This window comes from Lissotriton helveticus, chromosome 9 (assembly GCF_964261635.1).
Source record: "Lissotriton helveticus chromosome 9, aLisHel1.1, whole genome shotgun sequence".
NCBI classification, from domain to species: Eukaryota; Metazoa; Chordata; class Amphibia; order Caudata; family Salamandridae; genus Lissotriton; species Lissotriton helveticus.
The window spans coordinates 420,210,619-420,227,680 of NC_136070.1; the positions used below are offsets into that span (position 1 = coordinate 420,210,619).

At 43.1% G+C, this 17,062-nt stretch overlaps 1 protein-coding gene across 1 annotated transcript in view; it reads left to right on the plus strand.

Annotated features, from left to right (window-relative positions):
• The window catches only part of DYNC1H1 (dynein cytoplasmic 1 heavy chain 1), a 1,596,152-nt gene that overhangs the window by 793,022 nt on the left and 786,068 nt on the right, over window positions 1–17,062 (plus strand). Inside the window, exons 49-51 of the mRNA XM_078660192.1 lie at window positions 4,819–4,992; window positions 5,089–5,208; window positions 5,950–6,070. Coding sequence (XP_078516318.1) covers window positions 4,819–4,992; window positions 5,089–5,208; window positions 5,950–6,070 — 415 coding nt within the window. The remainder of the gene's footprint in view (window positions 1–4,818; window positions 4,993–5,088; window positions 5,209–5,949; window positions 6,071–17,062) is intronic.

Here is a 17,062-nt window from a genome sequence, read left to right on the forward strand (position 1 = left end):
CAGCTCCCGGGCCAAGGGCAGAGGAGGCAGCACAGGAGGAGAAGGCGCCATCAGGTTGCGCACCTCCGGGGCGGCAGCCGGGGCCGAGTCCGCCAGGAGAGTACCAGCCACACCCCGCGATATCAATGCCTCATCTGGTCGTGGGGGCCCGGGAGGCCCGCAGTGAGGAACCGTCTCCAGAGCCAGGAGTGGCGCGGCTACCGAGAGCCGCCAGGATAGCAGGATGTTCAAGATCCCCTTAAGTGCAGGAAAACCTTCACAGTATCCGACACCCGGGCCTTGCGGCGGGCCCCCAGTGCTCGTCCGGGCCCGGCCCAAACAAATGGGGCTGGTCGCCATCTTGAGAGCCCGAACAGGCCGCGCGGCCAACAACCTCCGCCGGGGCGGCAGTCAAGCAGATGAAGTCCCGCCGACAGGCAGAAGAACACCCCGGACAGGAAGGGGGGCCACCAGAAGAAGGGGATTCGCCAGCCCCCCAATGCCGCCAGTCCCGTGCTCCGAGTCCGGGCGGCAAAGAACAAAATGGCCGGACCGGGGAACAAAGGGGAAGGAAGCTGAACACACGAGGAACCCCAATAATGAAGGGCAGCGTCACCATCCAAGGCTACCGCCACACAGGAGTCTCTCAGCCAGGAACCTCCGGCTCACACGAACAGCGGCCCTCCAATCACCTCCAGCGCGCCCCGAAGGGCAAGCCCGCAGGCTGCATCCGGCCCAGGAGCCGGGACGAAGAACCAGGCCAGTCCGCCCCCGAGTCCCGGGAATGGTCGGGGGCACTGCACCGGACCTACCGCAGCCAGGACAACCGGAACAAGTGGTAAGTGCCTGCAGTGCGTCGTAGTAGTACCACACAGCAAGGAGGGCTTCCCGGGGCAGGAGAAATGCAGGATAAATGCGAAAAACACAGGCGGGCGAACGGAGCCGAGCTAAAGCGCGGCCATCTCGGTCGCGAGCTAGGCTCCTCCCCCTATTGTGCCAACCTTAAAGGCACTGTACCTAAACACGCACACTCCCTTTGCAGGCTGCGTACTTTGGTGCAGAGCAAGGTGAAGAGTTGACATGGCACACATCCCTGTGTGCCATGTCTTCAATCCACTGCCATGGCATAGGTAAGCCACTCCTCTAGCTGGGTGCACTATACCACTGGTGAGGGTTTAGATGCAGGAGCTCTGCACCCCTACAGTGTCTAACTTCATTCTTAGACATTGTAAGTGCAGTAAAGCCATAAAGAGTGAATGGTCTGGGAGTATGTCATTACAAACTCCACAGCCGCATAATGGCTTTACTGAAACCTGGGAAGTTTGGTATCAAACTTCTTAGCACATTAAACCCACACTGATGCCAGTGTGGGTTTTTATGTCAAATACTCTCAGAGGGCATCTTAGAGATGTCCTCTGAAAAATGACCTAACTCTAGTGTCCTGGCTGATTGCCAGCTGCCACCCCCAGACATGCTTCTGGACCCCTGGGTCGAGAGCCTCCTGCACTCGTGGTCCTGAAACAAAGCACATCTTGGGCATAAGAGCCAATCCTCCTCCCCAGGATGGGCAAGGTCCACAAAGGGGAAGCTTGAAAGTCTAGCCACCTTTGTGAGCTGACCCAGCCATTTGCTGCTCCCAGCAACTGGCCCTCACAGGTTCTGACCCCCACTTGGGGCGAAGAATTGGTGGGAAAACCAAGATAGGAGGAAAGGAGTGCCCACTCTTGCCAACCCCACCCATCAGGTGGGGGAGGCGAGGCGAAGCACAACTCTGCCCTCACCATCTTGAAGTTGGGGGGGACCAAGCCAACCAGAGTGAGGCTTATCCCCCTCCCACTGGACGATGGCATAATAGGGGGTGTGCCCACCCCATGGAAGGTTTCCATTGGTCTCAACCTGTACCTAACAAACGCCCCTAAATTTAGTATAATGGGGCAACCCTGAACCTTGCCGCCTCAGACAAGAAAGGAGGAGGACCGAAGAGCTGTGCTGAAGGAAGAAGAGGACAACACCAACTGACTTAGCTCAGCCCTACCGTCCTGTCCCGACATCGATCCGTGCCAGCGGAATCCTGGTGTTTTCTGCAGCCAAAAGCCCCCCACAACCCAGAGAATCTACCCTGCCTTAACTGAGAAGTACTTTGTCTGCTGTGAGCACCGAATTTGCTCACCAACAGACTCTGGGTCCGGCCAAATCCGCGAGTCTGCACCTGACGCCCACTGTCCGAGTTTAATTGGCCCAACACCATGAGGAGGTCTCCCCGGCGATCCTGAACTAGGATCTAGTGATTCCCTGACCTACTTCAACTCTCCCGACGCCGCCTGCAATCTCTACCTTGAAGATGACTGCGAGCCAGTAAGAAAAGCCTGACACCATAAGACACCCCTGCACCTGACGCCCCACGGTCATGGGTGGCCCAACCGACAGTGTTCCAGCATCTCTAACATCCTACCTTACCACTCCAACCGGTGGTCACCTCCAGAAGATCTTCGCGCCCGAGCCTGCAGTTTGTTCTGACCAGAACTTCCCCATTGAAAGCAATCAGGCTCCCGACTACAATCCTGTACCTAGCCGCCTGTGTGGGTGCACATTGTGTGCTATCTCGGATCCCCCTTTATTCTGAGCTAAAGCCTAGGAGCTGTGCGCCCCATCCAAGTGGTGTGCCCGTGAGCAGCCCCCAACCAGAGGTCCCCTATCCCCCATTGGATAACGTTGGGCCTCAGCACTCTGCACCTGCCAGCCCTAGTGCCGCTGAGGGTGCTCTTGGAGTGCAACCTTGACCTTGGAGAAACCCTGATTCTAACCCAAGAAACCCAACTCCCAAGACCGATTACTCCCCTTTAAACCGATAACCTGATTTTCTCCCATAGGACTGCATTGACTGTTTTTGTGTGAAAAAGTTTCAAGTGTGAAGTTGAAATTTGTATGAAAACCTAAGAAACTGTGTTTTGAGAAAAACTGACTTACTTACCTTCTATCCAGGAAATGTGCCAGTGTGATATCTAGGCATATCACATTGAGTAGAAAATGTAATTCTGAAAAAGTAATCCTGAAAAGTAAACCAAAGTAATCCAAAAGCAATTGCTACTGCATTTGCAAATTTTTACAAACCTGTAATAAAAGTCAATATTTATCCAGCTTGCTTTTTAACAACCTGTCTTGAAAAGTGCAATCATATTTGCCTGTAACAAGTCCTGCTTGGTTCTATGAATGAAAATAAAACAAATATTTATTTTGGATGCAAACAATTGGTCTGAGTTCCGTCTTTGAGTGTGTGAAATCCTTTCGTGCCTGAGTGTGTACACTAAATGCTTAACACTACCCTCTGATGAAGCCTTACTGCTCGCCCACACTACCACAAATAGAGATTAAGGCATTATCTACTTTTACCTCTGTAAGCCTTTGGGGATCCACAGGACTCTTTGCACACTATACCTTACTTTGGTATAGTATAACCAACACCAGCTTCCTTCAATGGGCCCAAACCATGTCTTGTGGTGGCATGCTGCCTAAAGCCAGTCAGAGACAACACCAGGGTTAAGTTTATAGGGGGCACCTTTGAAGTGCCCTCTGGGTACATGTTTTGATTCACCCAACACTGGCATCGGTGTGGGTTTAGTAAAAGGAATTGTTTGGTACCAAGCACTCCTGAGTTCAGTGAAGCCATCATGGTGCTGGGGAACTCCAGTTGTCGGGTTTCCAGCCATGTGCTCTCTATGGCATCCCTGGCACATACAATATTAAGAATTGCCTTAAATATTATAGGGGCATATCTGCCCATGCAGCTATGCTCACACCCGAGAGATGCTTACACCTGAAATATAGTGAACCCTGCTTTAGACCTTGTAAGGCCTAATAGAGGGATGACTTGCCTATACCTTAGGCAGTGCTTCCTAGACATGGCACACAGGCTGTGACATGTCGATTTTGCCAAGGCACACAGACTACAGTGGCAGTTAGCATGTCCCTGCTGAGGGATCCCTAGGGGACCATCTTCAGTCTCCATGCCCTAAGTACCAGGGTGTCGTTTACTAGCGACTTAAAGTACAGGGGAGTCTGAATTTAGGCCAATTGTGGCGCAGTTTCAGGGACGGAGTTCTGGCACAGGGGACCTGGTTGGCAGGGACCCTTTGCACTTCCAATCAAAACTATATAATTTTTCTGCAAAAAATGGGGGCTAACCATGTCAAAAAGAGGCTCTTGCAGAAGTGAGTAGATAAAGGGGAAAAAGTAATTAAGTTCAAAGTCTATTGGTTAGAAGCTTCTTAAAAAAGACTGATAATAGATGTGTGAAAAAATAGGTCCCCCCTTTTCAGAGATCTTTGTTTGGGTCGGGAAACGGAAGTGAGGAACAGTCTGTGACACTGCTGCATTCTGGCTATGTAGTTCTCATTGTGTCTTCTAAATGGATCTTCTTGTAAAGTTTTATTTACCCATTTCTGCATGCCAACAATAAGAACACCAGAATGCCTCTTTAATGTCTGCTTGGATTTTCAAATCTTTTATTGCACATTTAATGGAACCTTTAAAACAACTATGTACATTATCTGTAAGATGTATAGAGGTTTATTAAAGGGTTTGAAGTAGAAGTGTTGCTCTATTTAGTTAAGAGTGCAATTTGATGCTCTAGTTTTTTTTTATATAAGTGTAGGCATTCTCCTGGGAATGTACTAATAGACAAAAAAATAAAGAAAATGTTGCCTTTTGATAGGCATTGTAAAAAAAAAAAATTGTGAAAAACAAAAGTGCTTTGGGATTGTGCAAAATGGTAGTGTTCGTGAATTTGAAACTATGATTGAAAAGTGTGTATACATTTATATGTATATTTCTATTTGTTAGGCAAATGCCCGATTGGCTAAGAGAGGAGGCAGGACAATGGCAATCACACCACGACATTATTTAGATTTCATTAATCACTATGCTGATCTGTTCAACGAAAAACGGAGTGAACTGGAAGAACAACAGATGCATCTGAATGTTGGCCTAAGAAAGATAAAGGAAACTGTTGATCAGGTATAAAGCTTTACAATTGTTTTCGATTTACTTTATAAACTACAAATAATCAGGTGCGCAACACTCATTTTCAATGTTACATGCAAATAACTGTAGGTTGAAGAATTGCGCCGTGACTTGAGGATAAAAAGCCAAGAGTTGGAAGTCAAGAATGCAGCTGCCAATGACAAGTTGAAAAAAATGGTTAAAGATCAACAGGAAGCAGAAAAGAAGAAGGTATATTTTGTAGGCCTCATTTTACTGCATGTACCTCCATACTTTGATTGTTTTGACTACTACATTCCCCACCACCACAGCTAGCTTAAATTCACCCTTAGAAAAAGTTTGTAAGGATATCTAAATAATAATGATTAGATAGCCTGTCAGCCAGTTGTATCTCTAAAGACTGAACAAACATGGGTACTATAATGTGTCTCTAATTCAACGCTAAACCCTTGCATGTTGAATGTAGATAACCTCGTCCATACCTCATCCCAAGTGGTAGCCTTTAAAAATATAATATTGAATCTTCCGCTGTGTCATGATGGAATCTTGGAAGTGCATCAAAAAGCATGCTATTTTGCCTAGGGAATATGGCAATTACTTTACAATTAGCGAATGACAATTCTAAATAAAAATATGGCTGCCACTATTTCTATTCGTGGGTCAGACGACCTTCACAAATATGATTTCCAATGGATTATTTATTCTATTTTAATGTTACCTAGTGTGCAATGGACCCAAGAAGAATTGACTACACTCTTAGACCAAGTAGCACAATAAGTGTGGAAACACTACTAGATGTTCACTGCATACGTATGCATGGTAGGTAGCATATGGTTTCCATCATTTCAATTCATTAACCGCAGGCATTTTGATTCAACAGCCACTAATATTATGAAAATATACCTACCTAATTTGAAATTTGCTATCGGAGGACTCTTCCAAACTTTTTTGACAGTCACAACTGTTTTGTAGGTGATGAGTCAAGAAATTCAAGAACAACTACACAAACAGCAAGCAATTATTGCAGATAAGCAAATGAGTGTCAAAGAAGACTTGGATCAAGTCGAGCCTGCTGTTATTGAGGCACAAAATGGTAAGTTTCTCATGGAATAATTAAGTATCACCACAAATGTTCAATTTTGGGTATGAACCAAACTTAAAAGATATGCCATTTATTTAAAAAATGCATTTCACCATTTCCTTAGATTGTCTCTTGGTTTGTTCTTACTTGTGTTTTGTTGTAATTATCTAAAACGTAAGGTTTGTACATTCCAACCTCCCCTTTGTTCTGCCCCAGTTGGGCTGACCCCTGTGTGTGTTGTCAACGTTCCAAGGCGCACTCCTGTCAGTTCATGACTGGCAGGGTTATGGATGTCGTGATTTACATGCTTGCTGAATAAAGTACTTCAAGCTACAAGGCGTGATTGTTATTTACAATATGTTTCTAAAGTGAGCCTCCATAAAAAGGTTTCAAACACTTAGTATGAAAGATGTAGAATTGTCAGGTGCTCAAGATTTTGAAAAGTGGCTGCTGCGCTGTTACATTGCAGCCCAAGATTTTACTATCTTGTGCCTTATCTGTGTCTGATGGAAACTTTTAGCCGCAGATTCCTCGCCTATTGAATATTCCTCAGGCATCAAACCTAATAGGGAAACTTTTCATCACTACCTCTGCGTGCAAATAAGTGATGCTGTACGCCTTCGCACTGACTCTTTCCTCTCCGGAAATGATATTCAAAGCCTATATAGCCGTTACTTGTGAGAAGTTGGCCTGATATATGATGCTCACTAGTTCTAGTGATCACCTTGTATCAGTCCAAACAACCCTTATGGTGATTGGTTGTAAGTCAACCTTATAGACCAGCTATCCTAATGGTAGCATGGAGAGAGCATGTAGTGTAGTTCCTATATTCACAATAGGCTCTGCGCATTGGAATAATATATTCAGCAGTGTAGACGTAGGACTGAGGTTATCTAGGTCTCTACTGACTATATTAGACTTAAGGTTTGCCAGCTAGCTCAGAGGTCACTAGAAACTTTCTCGAATAAACGAGGAGGAGTTTAACCTCCCTGGATAGACAAGAAGGGATTAGCTTCTGACAACCACATAACATGACAACTTTGCTCCCTCAGAATAAGAGTGTATCTCTAGAGTCGTGTGAAAACAATAGACCGCTATTTCACTCAGTCAAGTGTGCGTACTTAGTTTCACCAGAGTGCAGAGAAAAGAGAGACGGGCGTTTTCAATAAAAGTGTTATTTATTGAGCAGTCTTCTTTCTCATACAAGAGAAATGAATTGCCACAATTGCAATACTCATAGTAAAGTAAAGTGCGTACAGTAAAAGGAGGATTAAGAAATAATACTGTAAAAGCATTGATATGGTTTCTTAGCCATAAGATACTTTAAAATAGATAAAATATATACATACTTATATACATTGACTAACGTACTCAACTGGTGCTTCTAAATACGCCTACCCCGGTGTACCTGACCTAAGCCTAATACGTGGGAAGGAGTAAGTAAGTAGCAGTTTAAGTTAAGTTGGTTTTGCCAAGAATCTGACTCAAGAATTCTCTTTAAGGGTTTAGTCAGCTCCGTACCTGGGTAATAGAAAGCAGGAGGTCTTGTATCTCTCTCTCAGGACTCGATATCCCAGTAACCCGCGAAGGTATCTGGAAACACCGGAGCTGGATTTCTCGGCAGGAGAAAAGACAGCGTCTCTCTCAGTGCGTCAAAAAGGAGGGGCAGCGTCCGTGGGCTCTCGCATCAGCTGGGCTCTCGGGCAAGTAGGTAGCTGCTCTGCTCCAAAACCACCACCGTGTGTTTGCTTAAGGCAACATTGGTATATTTATACCTGAAAGGTGCCGGGTTTGACGTAAGGTTGGACATAAGACGTCAATAAAGATGTCACTAAGAACTGGCCGTTCTTACAGAGCTTTACAGGAGTTCTAGGACGAAATCAAAACAAAAGCAAGGGGGATTTCTCAGGTTGCTGGAGGTTTGGTTTGTTTAGAGAACTCGTTGTGCTTTCTAGGAGTCGGGGGAAATAGCCTTGCTTAATGTGACTGCATAGCGATACAAAAGGGGATGATGGACGGAGCGTTTGAGCAAATCAAACACTCACCCCCAGTCAACTGATCTGGGTTTAATCCATCACCATTCTTTAGCTCACTCGGCCACCCCAGTTCAGACATGGCTATATGCAAATCAGTCTGACCCTGTGCCTCATGGGAACAGTCCAGCCCGAACTGCCAAGCCATGTCTTCCCTGGACCGGAAACAAGCATCCTGGGACCGGTTTCGGATTCATAATCCTCATCAGCCAGGCTATCTTGAATCCAGTGGCCAAGTGAGCAAGGGACTCACGTCTGAGCATACCCTGCCACAGTTAGGGCGAACAAAGCGAAACGGTAATGGATCAAACCCAGATCTTTTGACTGGGTGTGAGTGTTTGATTGGTTCAGATGCTCTGTCCATCACCACCCCCTTTTGTACCGCTAATGTGACTGCATGGCCTACGACTAATATGGATATGATTCCTATGCCTTTATAGGGATATTATTGATTATAGCCGAACAAAGGCATAAAATAGAAATATCGATTTAGGTTCCTAGATAAGAACACAATACCCACTCCACGGTCTAATGTCCATTACTAAAACTAAGCAATAGTAAACATATAGAAGTGCATGTGTTTCCAACCCACCCCAAAAATACATACATTTGCATATTGAAATGGTATAAGGTAATACACGAAAATGAGTAATGGTACTGTACGTTTTTCAAGCAGTGGTATCATTCAGAAAAATAAAAAATGCATATATATATCAGCTGAATGATTTGCGAAATTTACACATGAAATGGCTCTTAATACAGAACAGAAGGTCGAGACCATTTCATCACATATAAATACAGTTACTGTAAATGTGCTAGAGGCTGAGGTAATGTATTGTCTCTAGAGTTCCTAAAATAGAAGCTCTGTTCTCTAAGAATAGCTCTACTTCAAGCAGAGTACATGTGCCAGAAAAAGGTAAATATTTTGGAATTGGGAAAAAATAATTTTGCTTTCAGGGAAGAAAAAAATATAGTCTCAAATATTTTCAGTAGCTTTTGTTTATCAAAGCTGAAGGCCGAATTCAGAGTTCAGGGAACGCTGTGTGCTCATTGCTTAAAAGTTATTCTTTTTGTTCAGGGGAGAACATCATTTCAGACAGACTTTCAAAAAATTGGTCCACCGCTTCAGGTGAAAGTTCGACCAAGTTTGAAAATGCTGCAACTGTGCAGTCGTGAGAATGATTGCTATCATCGATGTCAGGATCAGCAATGCTCACAGAAGGTCGTACCTGGGTGATGATGCTCTCATCTCGTACTTCACTACCCCCTAATCGTAGTGGTGAAGTCTCAACAAATGCCGTCATCAGAATGGGTAGCCGCTGGGGACAACACGATGCATGAGCCGTTACTGGACTTAGCAAAGTATCTGTATCCAATGGTACTGCTGATGGTAGTGTAAGACAGACGTCTAACACGCATTCTTCTCCGCATAGCATACATCGAAGCACAGGTAAGATGCAATTCTGCCAGATGGGTCTAAATGAAAGAAACCAGGTCATATTCAGATCTCTTAGCCGGGCTAATCCAAGGACTTTAGTTTTGCGGTCCCGATAGCGTAGAGCTACGATCGTTTCTTCCATCGTTGCTGGAGTCTTGTCTGCGACTTGGCTTGCCCATATCGGAGCAGAATGATCAAAAATGAAATTCCTGCTACGAGTCCCAAAAGGAGTGGTAGGCCGCCAAAGACAGAATGGACAAAATTAGGAAAAATGCCCAGAACTGTTTTGAAGGGTGTTAACAGTCCCGAAAAAATTGTCTTAAATACATGTGGGATACCACTGGTATCTGACATATTTAGGATTTGGCTTAGCATTTCTACGAAATGCACGGGGCAATTTGTTGTTAAAAGGGTATGTATCTCTGCCGTTGTCCTTGCAACTTGCAGATAATACGTTTCTTTTGATGACGTTAAGGGCACAGTTGTCTGTAAAAGCACAGACTTTATTCTACTTAAAGTATCAATTCGAATAGAAGAGATATTCAAAGAAGGCCAAATTTTTGCCTCCGTATCTGGAGTGCTGTTTGGATACAATATTTGCATACAGCAAGTGACCATGGAACTCACGCTGACGAGATAGGCTTTTCCTGGCACCATGCCACAACAGCTGTGGTCCACTATTAGAATGTAACTCCCGTTAGAAAGTCGTCTAAAGAATGGCTCTATTTGTGTAGCAGGTGTGCCGTGCTGGTGACGTGAAAGGTTATTTGAAGTCCCCTCACAGGCCCCATGCAGGTCAATACCTGGACACAGAGGTATACCGCTTAGTGATTGTTTACAATTTTTTCCACTAAGAAATACATTCTGTTTCTTTTCACTGTAACATGTGTGTGTATCAGGTAATTTCCATGATGACTTAATGTACCCTTTACCCAACCTTTCATACTGTCCCGCTGGTATATACTCTTGACTGTATTTAAATTGGCAAGTTATCGGAATTGTGATTATTCCGTGTATTATCCATTCAATGACAGGTCTTTCTGACATTGTCAATGGTAATCTCTCAAGTCTTTTTAATTCTCAGAATCGTATAGTCTGCTCCTTTTTGTGCCAAACTGATTTGTGTATCAGTAAGGTTAAAGATAGAGAATAATGACGTTGTGTTGATTAAACGCCAGGGCACGTAGCCTGATTTTGCAACGTCCAGCCAAGCTGTACAATAGAACGTAGTTGGGGCTGACCGTGTTGTAAAATCAGTAAGTCCTGCTCAATGATATCAATAGCAGAGGATACAATACTGTCCAGTGAATATATTCTGGAGGACAGAGTCATTAACCCATTGTCCACAACAGAAAATGATTTTTCCAAATTAATAAGATCAATTTCTCGTATTTTTTCTGCTGTTTTAATTTGCCTCACTTTCCAAGCTTCGTTGTACGCAGCGTATATACCGGCCCCTATGAAACGTTTTTGACGCTGTTTGCGTGGTCCCATTATGAAATCACGCAAGTTAGCACCGTCTTTAAGTAAAGTCAAATGTTGCTTAATTTCAGCCAGTGTGGATGTCTGTAGCCATTCGAGGCAGAGTTTCCCTTCACTGTATGTTGTGACTATCCCTGGATGTAGTCTCTGGGAGTATCTAGGGTCTGGCCTGGTCATTTTTAACCCCTGTGTTTTGTTCAGGAATCTATCTTGACAGTTATTTGTGTCTGTGGGCCAGATCAACCATTTTTTCCAATCAGGATGTGTTCTGTTTTGGTTAAAAATATGGGATACGTCTATCTCAACATCTGTAGTGCTATTACTGTCAGGTGTTGGCTTTGGAATAGACGGTTTGTTTAAATCTTTTATCTTGGCTAGGCCAAGACAGGTTGTCTGTTGAATGGTGTCATTCAAGAATATAATTTGTTCTGGGATCATGCAGGCTCTAAATAATGCTTCTAAACCTTGGACCTGCCAATCTTTGGTACCCCAGATGGTTTTTGTTTGTGTTGTTTTTCCAGAAATCAAAACCAAATGTATTCATTTTTTCATAAAATGTTTTCGAATAGATCAATTTAGTATTTGTCAGCATTGTTTTCATTCCTGTCTTATTTAACATTTTGAAATAAAACGTTTCTGCATCACTTGTGTTAAATCCTGAGAAGTACGGCAATTTCTCATAAAATGTTTTTGAACTACCATTTGGTGGAGTTGCACAATGTTCCCATTGATTATAATTAAAAACATTTCTAGGTTGAGCAGATTTATGCAAATAGAGATGTGCAAAGTGGCTGTAGCAATACATTTCTTCATAATTTGATGAACCCTGTAAATAATCATGTTCTGTAAATTTTGCTGACATTACTAAATCTGACATCATATCATTAATACTTTCAAAGTCACAATCATCAGAGAATGTACTCGGTTTTACAAAGTCACTTAATGAAACCTTGAACTGGTGTGGATATTTCAAGAGCTCGACCGGGCCATAGATTTCGTAATCCGTTTTGTCCCATGCTACCCCACCGGGTATTTGATTGGCTGTGACATTCACTGATGATAGTTCTCTTTTCTCGATGTGAGATGACTTGTGAGGCTTTAGGACCAAGTTGATGTTCTGACTTGCTGTGTCCATTGTACTGTATTTTCCCTCAATGAATTTTCCCAAACAAAGAACCATGATGAGCCAAAGCAGGAGGAAAAGTACACCTAACACAATCCGAAATTCATTCCATGGAGAAATCAGATAGGTTTCTTTGAGTTGATGAAAGAGTTCTGTTACTTTGTTTTTAAAAGTTTTTGTTGTAGGCTGTTCTTCAGGCTCGCTTGTATCCTCAGAAAAGTCATCGAAATTGATGAAGTAGCCAGATGCAGTTCTGTCAATTGTTGGAATCGCTTCCGGATTTTCATTTGCTTTTGGATTTTTCTTTGTTTCATTAGCATAGTCTGAGGCTACATCGTTGTAGACAGGTGTTTCTTGACGAACTTTTGCAATTTGGGTTTCAAGAGGCACAAGTTCCATGGCGTTGTTGCATAGTTCTTTTTTATTCACTGCAGGTTTGTCAAATGTGATTAGTCTCTCAGTTTGAACCTCTTGTATTGTAGCAAGTGTTGGTACTCTGCTACATCTTGGGAGTCCACTGGGCCTACTACTTATTATTGGCCACATGATTGTGGTTTTACCAGGTCGATGGATACAACTCGGTTCTCCTTTTTACCAGCAAGGGGCGGTAGTAAAACTGATCTTGTTCCGCTGACAGCTAAGACAGGTACCGCTTTTCTGTAAGAAGGCCCAAATTCCTTCTTAACCGCGATCTTCTTTCTGACCAGATCCCTAATCTTTGGAATCCAGATAGGCCTTGCTGGGACAGGTGGTTTATCTTCAGTGGTTGTTGGCTGCTGTTTTAACTTTATGTTGCTCAGGTCTTTTCTTGTTTCATTTAAGTCCTGTAAAATAGCCAAACGATCTTTGATATCAAAGCATTTTTCTTATACCACTGAAGTCTGACTATCTAAGTCCTGAATATGCATTCTAGTACCGATCAATAATTCGTACGGACTGAAACCTTTTAGAGAATTTCTTGGCAGATTGTTAAGACTACGTTGGACACTTGTTAAATGTTGGACCCACCCATCACCCGAACCTAGTACCCTCGCCGTTATAGATTGCTTTATGTCCCGGTTTTTTCTTTCCACAATCCCATTTCCCTCAGGATGGAAGGGACAAGAGTACCGCAATGCAATGCCCATGTTGGTCATGGCCTCCTTGTAAGCTCGAGAGCTAAAAGCAGGACCCTAGTCAGAATGTAGCATGCCAATTGCGTATGTGCCGATATAGACTCGCAAATCTTTTATAACAGTTCTGGCGTCAGCCGAGCGCTGGTGTCTACATTTTAAGTGAATCTAGTCTTAAAAAATTATAATGGGACGCTTGATTTTTGCGTATAGATAGCCTTATGCTATTTAAACGAAGAGCCATGGCAATACTCCGGCCGATTCGCCACTGCGATCTCTGTTGCAGTTTGGACAGTTTATTGCAAATTTGTGTTGTTGCAGGCTCATTCCCGGCCACCAGTATTCTGATTGTAATTCTTTCAGAGATTCCTTGATCTTCTGGTGCCTTAGACCTAATCCCATATGTGCGTCCGCTATCAAAAAGATTCTCCTGTTCGTGTTTGGAATTACTCTATCCCCCACTCCAGGGATTCGAGCAAAAGGAACGGAGTTTGCATTGATTATGTATGTATGTATAATTGAGTGGATAGTTCAGAGGTAATGCTGCGCAGTCGCCTTTTGAAGAAGTTTTTACCGCCAGCATGGTTTCTCCGTCTATGTATTTTTCTGAACACTTTTTTGTGGCTACGGAAGCCGGATTAGTTGCTTCCGCTGTGACTGTGTCAGCCAATGAATTCCCTGCAACGTGAACGCCATCACGCTGATGACTCAGTGTATGTATCACGTGAGTCTTTTGTAGTTCTTTCTGCAAAAGAACTACCTGTTCCCAAAGCTTTTTATGCTTTATTGTGGCATATGTCTCATCTTTGTAATAGTTTTGAACACAGTTCTGCAAGTCATTATTGTAAGATTTGACGCAGTAGTGCGAATCGCACACTATTAGTGTGGGGAATTCGCGATCAGCATTTTCAAGCGCCATCTTTAAAGATCTTATTTCAGCTCGCTGAGTTGAAGAGTTTCTGAGTGATTCAGTTTTGGTAATTAACGGTCTGAATTTACCCGAGCGCCAGCGACCTTTAACAATCGCGCACGCTGCGTTGTAGGATTTTTTCTCTACATCGTAATGTTGTGCAAATCTGTCCATGTAGATTACACATTTATATTGTTCGAGAGGCAGAATGTCGATTGGCAGAGGATATTCTTCTTCATATTATAGATTTTCTAGTTTTTTCATGTTCGGGTCAAAATAGTATTTCACTTTTTCTGTAGCAAGAGAATTTTCCCATTTCATCCATTTTGGATCTAATGCCACGGTAGTCAAATTTCGTGGGCTTGTTAATGCCTCAAAGGCTGATTCTGCTGTTAAAACAGTTATCTGTCTGCCTTGGGCTTGGTCTCTTTCTTTTGCTACAGCTGTTTGAACCGTTTTTACAACATTTTCCGCAAGACTGAATGTTTTTTCAGCTTGTGTGTACACGTGTGATTTGTAAGCTATTGGTACCTTTTCTCCCTCATTAGAGGGTCCGGTACGTGAATTCGCATCTTCCTGGGATGACTCTGATTACAAGGTTGCGTGTATTTTCGCGTGTTTGTAATTTTGTTTTAGCTAACGTCGGTTTGCAATGATCTCAAAATTTCTGTGTGCTTTTGAGTCCAATTGATTGGTTTAAAATCAGGTTTTATTAATTCATAGAGAGGTTTCACCCTCTCTGCATAGTTTAGAATGTATGTTCTTCCGAAATTCAGGAAACCTAGTATTGATTGTAAGTTCTTAAGCGTTTTTGGTGCTTGGAGGACAGCGCATTTCTCTAAGAAATTGTCCGCTAGGCTTTTGCCTTCACTTGATAATTCATATCCCAAAAACAGGACTGTTAGATGGGCAATTCGTGATTTTTTAAAGTTGAATTTGTAACCCTCCGCTGCAAACCCAAGTATTATGGTGTTTACTCCTTTCAAGTGAGTCTCCAGGTCATCATCTGTGAGATAGATGTCATCGACATATGATAATGCCTCATCATCATATATTTGTAGTAACTCTGTTACTCTTGCTGAGAATAATCCTGGGCTATTCTTGAATCCCTGTGGGAGTCGACAGAAATTTTTCTGCGACCCCATTATTGAGAAAGCGGTCAAATACCTGCTTTGAGGTGCAATGTTTTTACAAAAGAATCCAGTAGAGATGTCTAATGTTGTTTTGTATTTCTTGCGCACAATGTTATTCATTAGTGCTGCACTGTGTGAATTTTGTACTGCAAATGTCTTGCTACATGAGTTAAGATATCTGTAGTCCAAAACTAGACGATATGAATCATCTGGCTTGGAGACAGGAAACAAAGGATTGTTCATTTGTGAGGTGCATGTTTTAATCACCCCTTGGTATTCAAGTTGATCTAAGATCTCCCTGACTTGTTTTTTAGCTTCTTGCTTAATTGGGTACTGCCTTTGTGCAGTGGGTTGACATTTTAACTGGATTTTGTGAGGAGGAGAGTCCTCATCCCATCCTACATGATTTTTATATAATGCAGGAGCTTGAGCTACTGCCCATTTTCTTGCATATGTATATTTTTTATGAATCGAAATATGATTTGAGAAGGCAGGCATAATCATTTCTTCGCCATGAGGGCACTCCCTGACAAACTCTGGTGGCCAGTCTTTCTCAGCTAAAAGGATGTCCTAGCCTTTGGAATGGTTATCCCAAAATAGACCCCTTACTTTCCTAGTCTTGTCTCCCTCTATACGCAGTGTTATTTCGTATATTTTATGAGGTTTGCTAACTATGGTATCAGCAGTTTCCACCTGAATGTATTCATTCGTGTCCACTGTTTCCAGAAGATTCATTAGGATCTTGCGAGCTATCGTCACTTCTGCTGCGCTGTCTAGCATTGTCTGGGCCCACTCTCCGTTTTTCAGTTGTGTCCTCCGTATCCTCGGCATGTTTAATTATTTTAATACTGGCTACCTTCTTTCTTGGAAATTGTAATTTTTTACTTTGATGAGCAGGTTCTTTCTCTTTGGACTTGACGTGCTCTTCCCTGTGTTCTGACCGTCCTCTTCTTTCCGATTTCTGCGAGGAAGTCTGAAAAGATCGAGAGAGACGTGTATCAATATCTTTATCTGTCGGGTTTTCTTAATTTATCCCTATCTCTAAGGTTGTATCTTTTCTCAAAGGGCTCCCTCTGGGGAGACTGGTTTCCTCGGTCAGGAGATCTTTCTGTTGGTTGAGGAGACCTTCCTCTGGACTGGAATCTTTTTTCTTTGGGAGTGGATTGTTTATTTCCATCCCAGCTCTTTTTTGGAGTGTTTAGATTATTTTTAATAAATATCTTTTCTGGATTTTCAGTTAGTTGGGGTTTTACTGGTTTCCCACCCAAACTATCTCTTCCTAGTTCTTCATAGGATTTTTCTATGATTCTGGCAAGTTCAATTGGTTGGTCTGCTATATCTGTTTCTCTCAATTTCTGGCGGATCGCCACAGATGCTGCTTCTCCCTTTATGTTGGCTAATAATATAGCCGAGACCTGTTTGAAGTCTTTCAGTAGTTTCATACCCAGAGTTAAAGCAGGTTCTGGACCGTATTCATTTTGAATCTGTCTTGGCACATTTGGTATAACCGCCATGGACGGAACACCATGTGTTTTTGTGTAAATGGAAGCAAAGACTGTGCCCCAAGTGTCACAGTCCTCCACATGTGGTGCGATCCCAATCGGAAGACAGATAGTCAGAATTCTGTGTTTCTCAGTAGTATCCGGAAATACTGCCTCTATTTGAGTTATTTTTTGTGCTAACCAGAATGGAATTTGTTCCCGTTTTGCGGGTACTTTACCCAGACATGAGTGTATGTTCTGTGGTGTAATTTTGTTTGTGTTCCCCTGATGA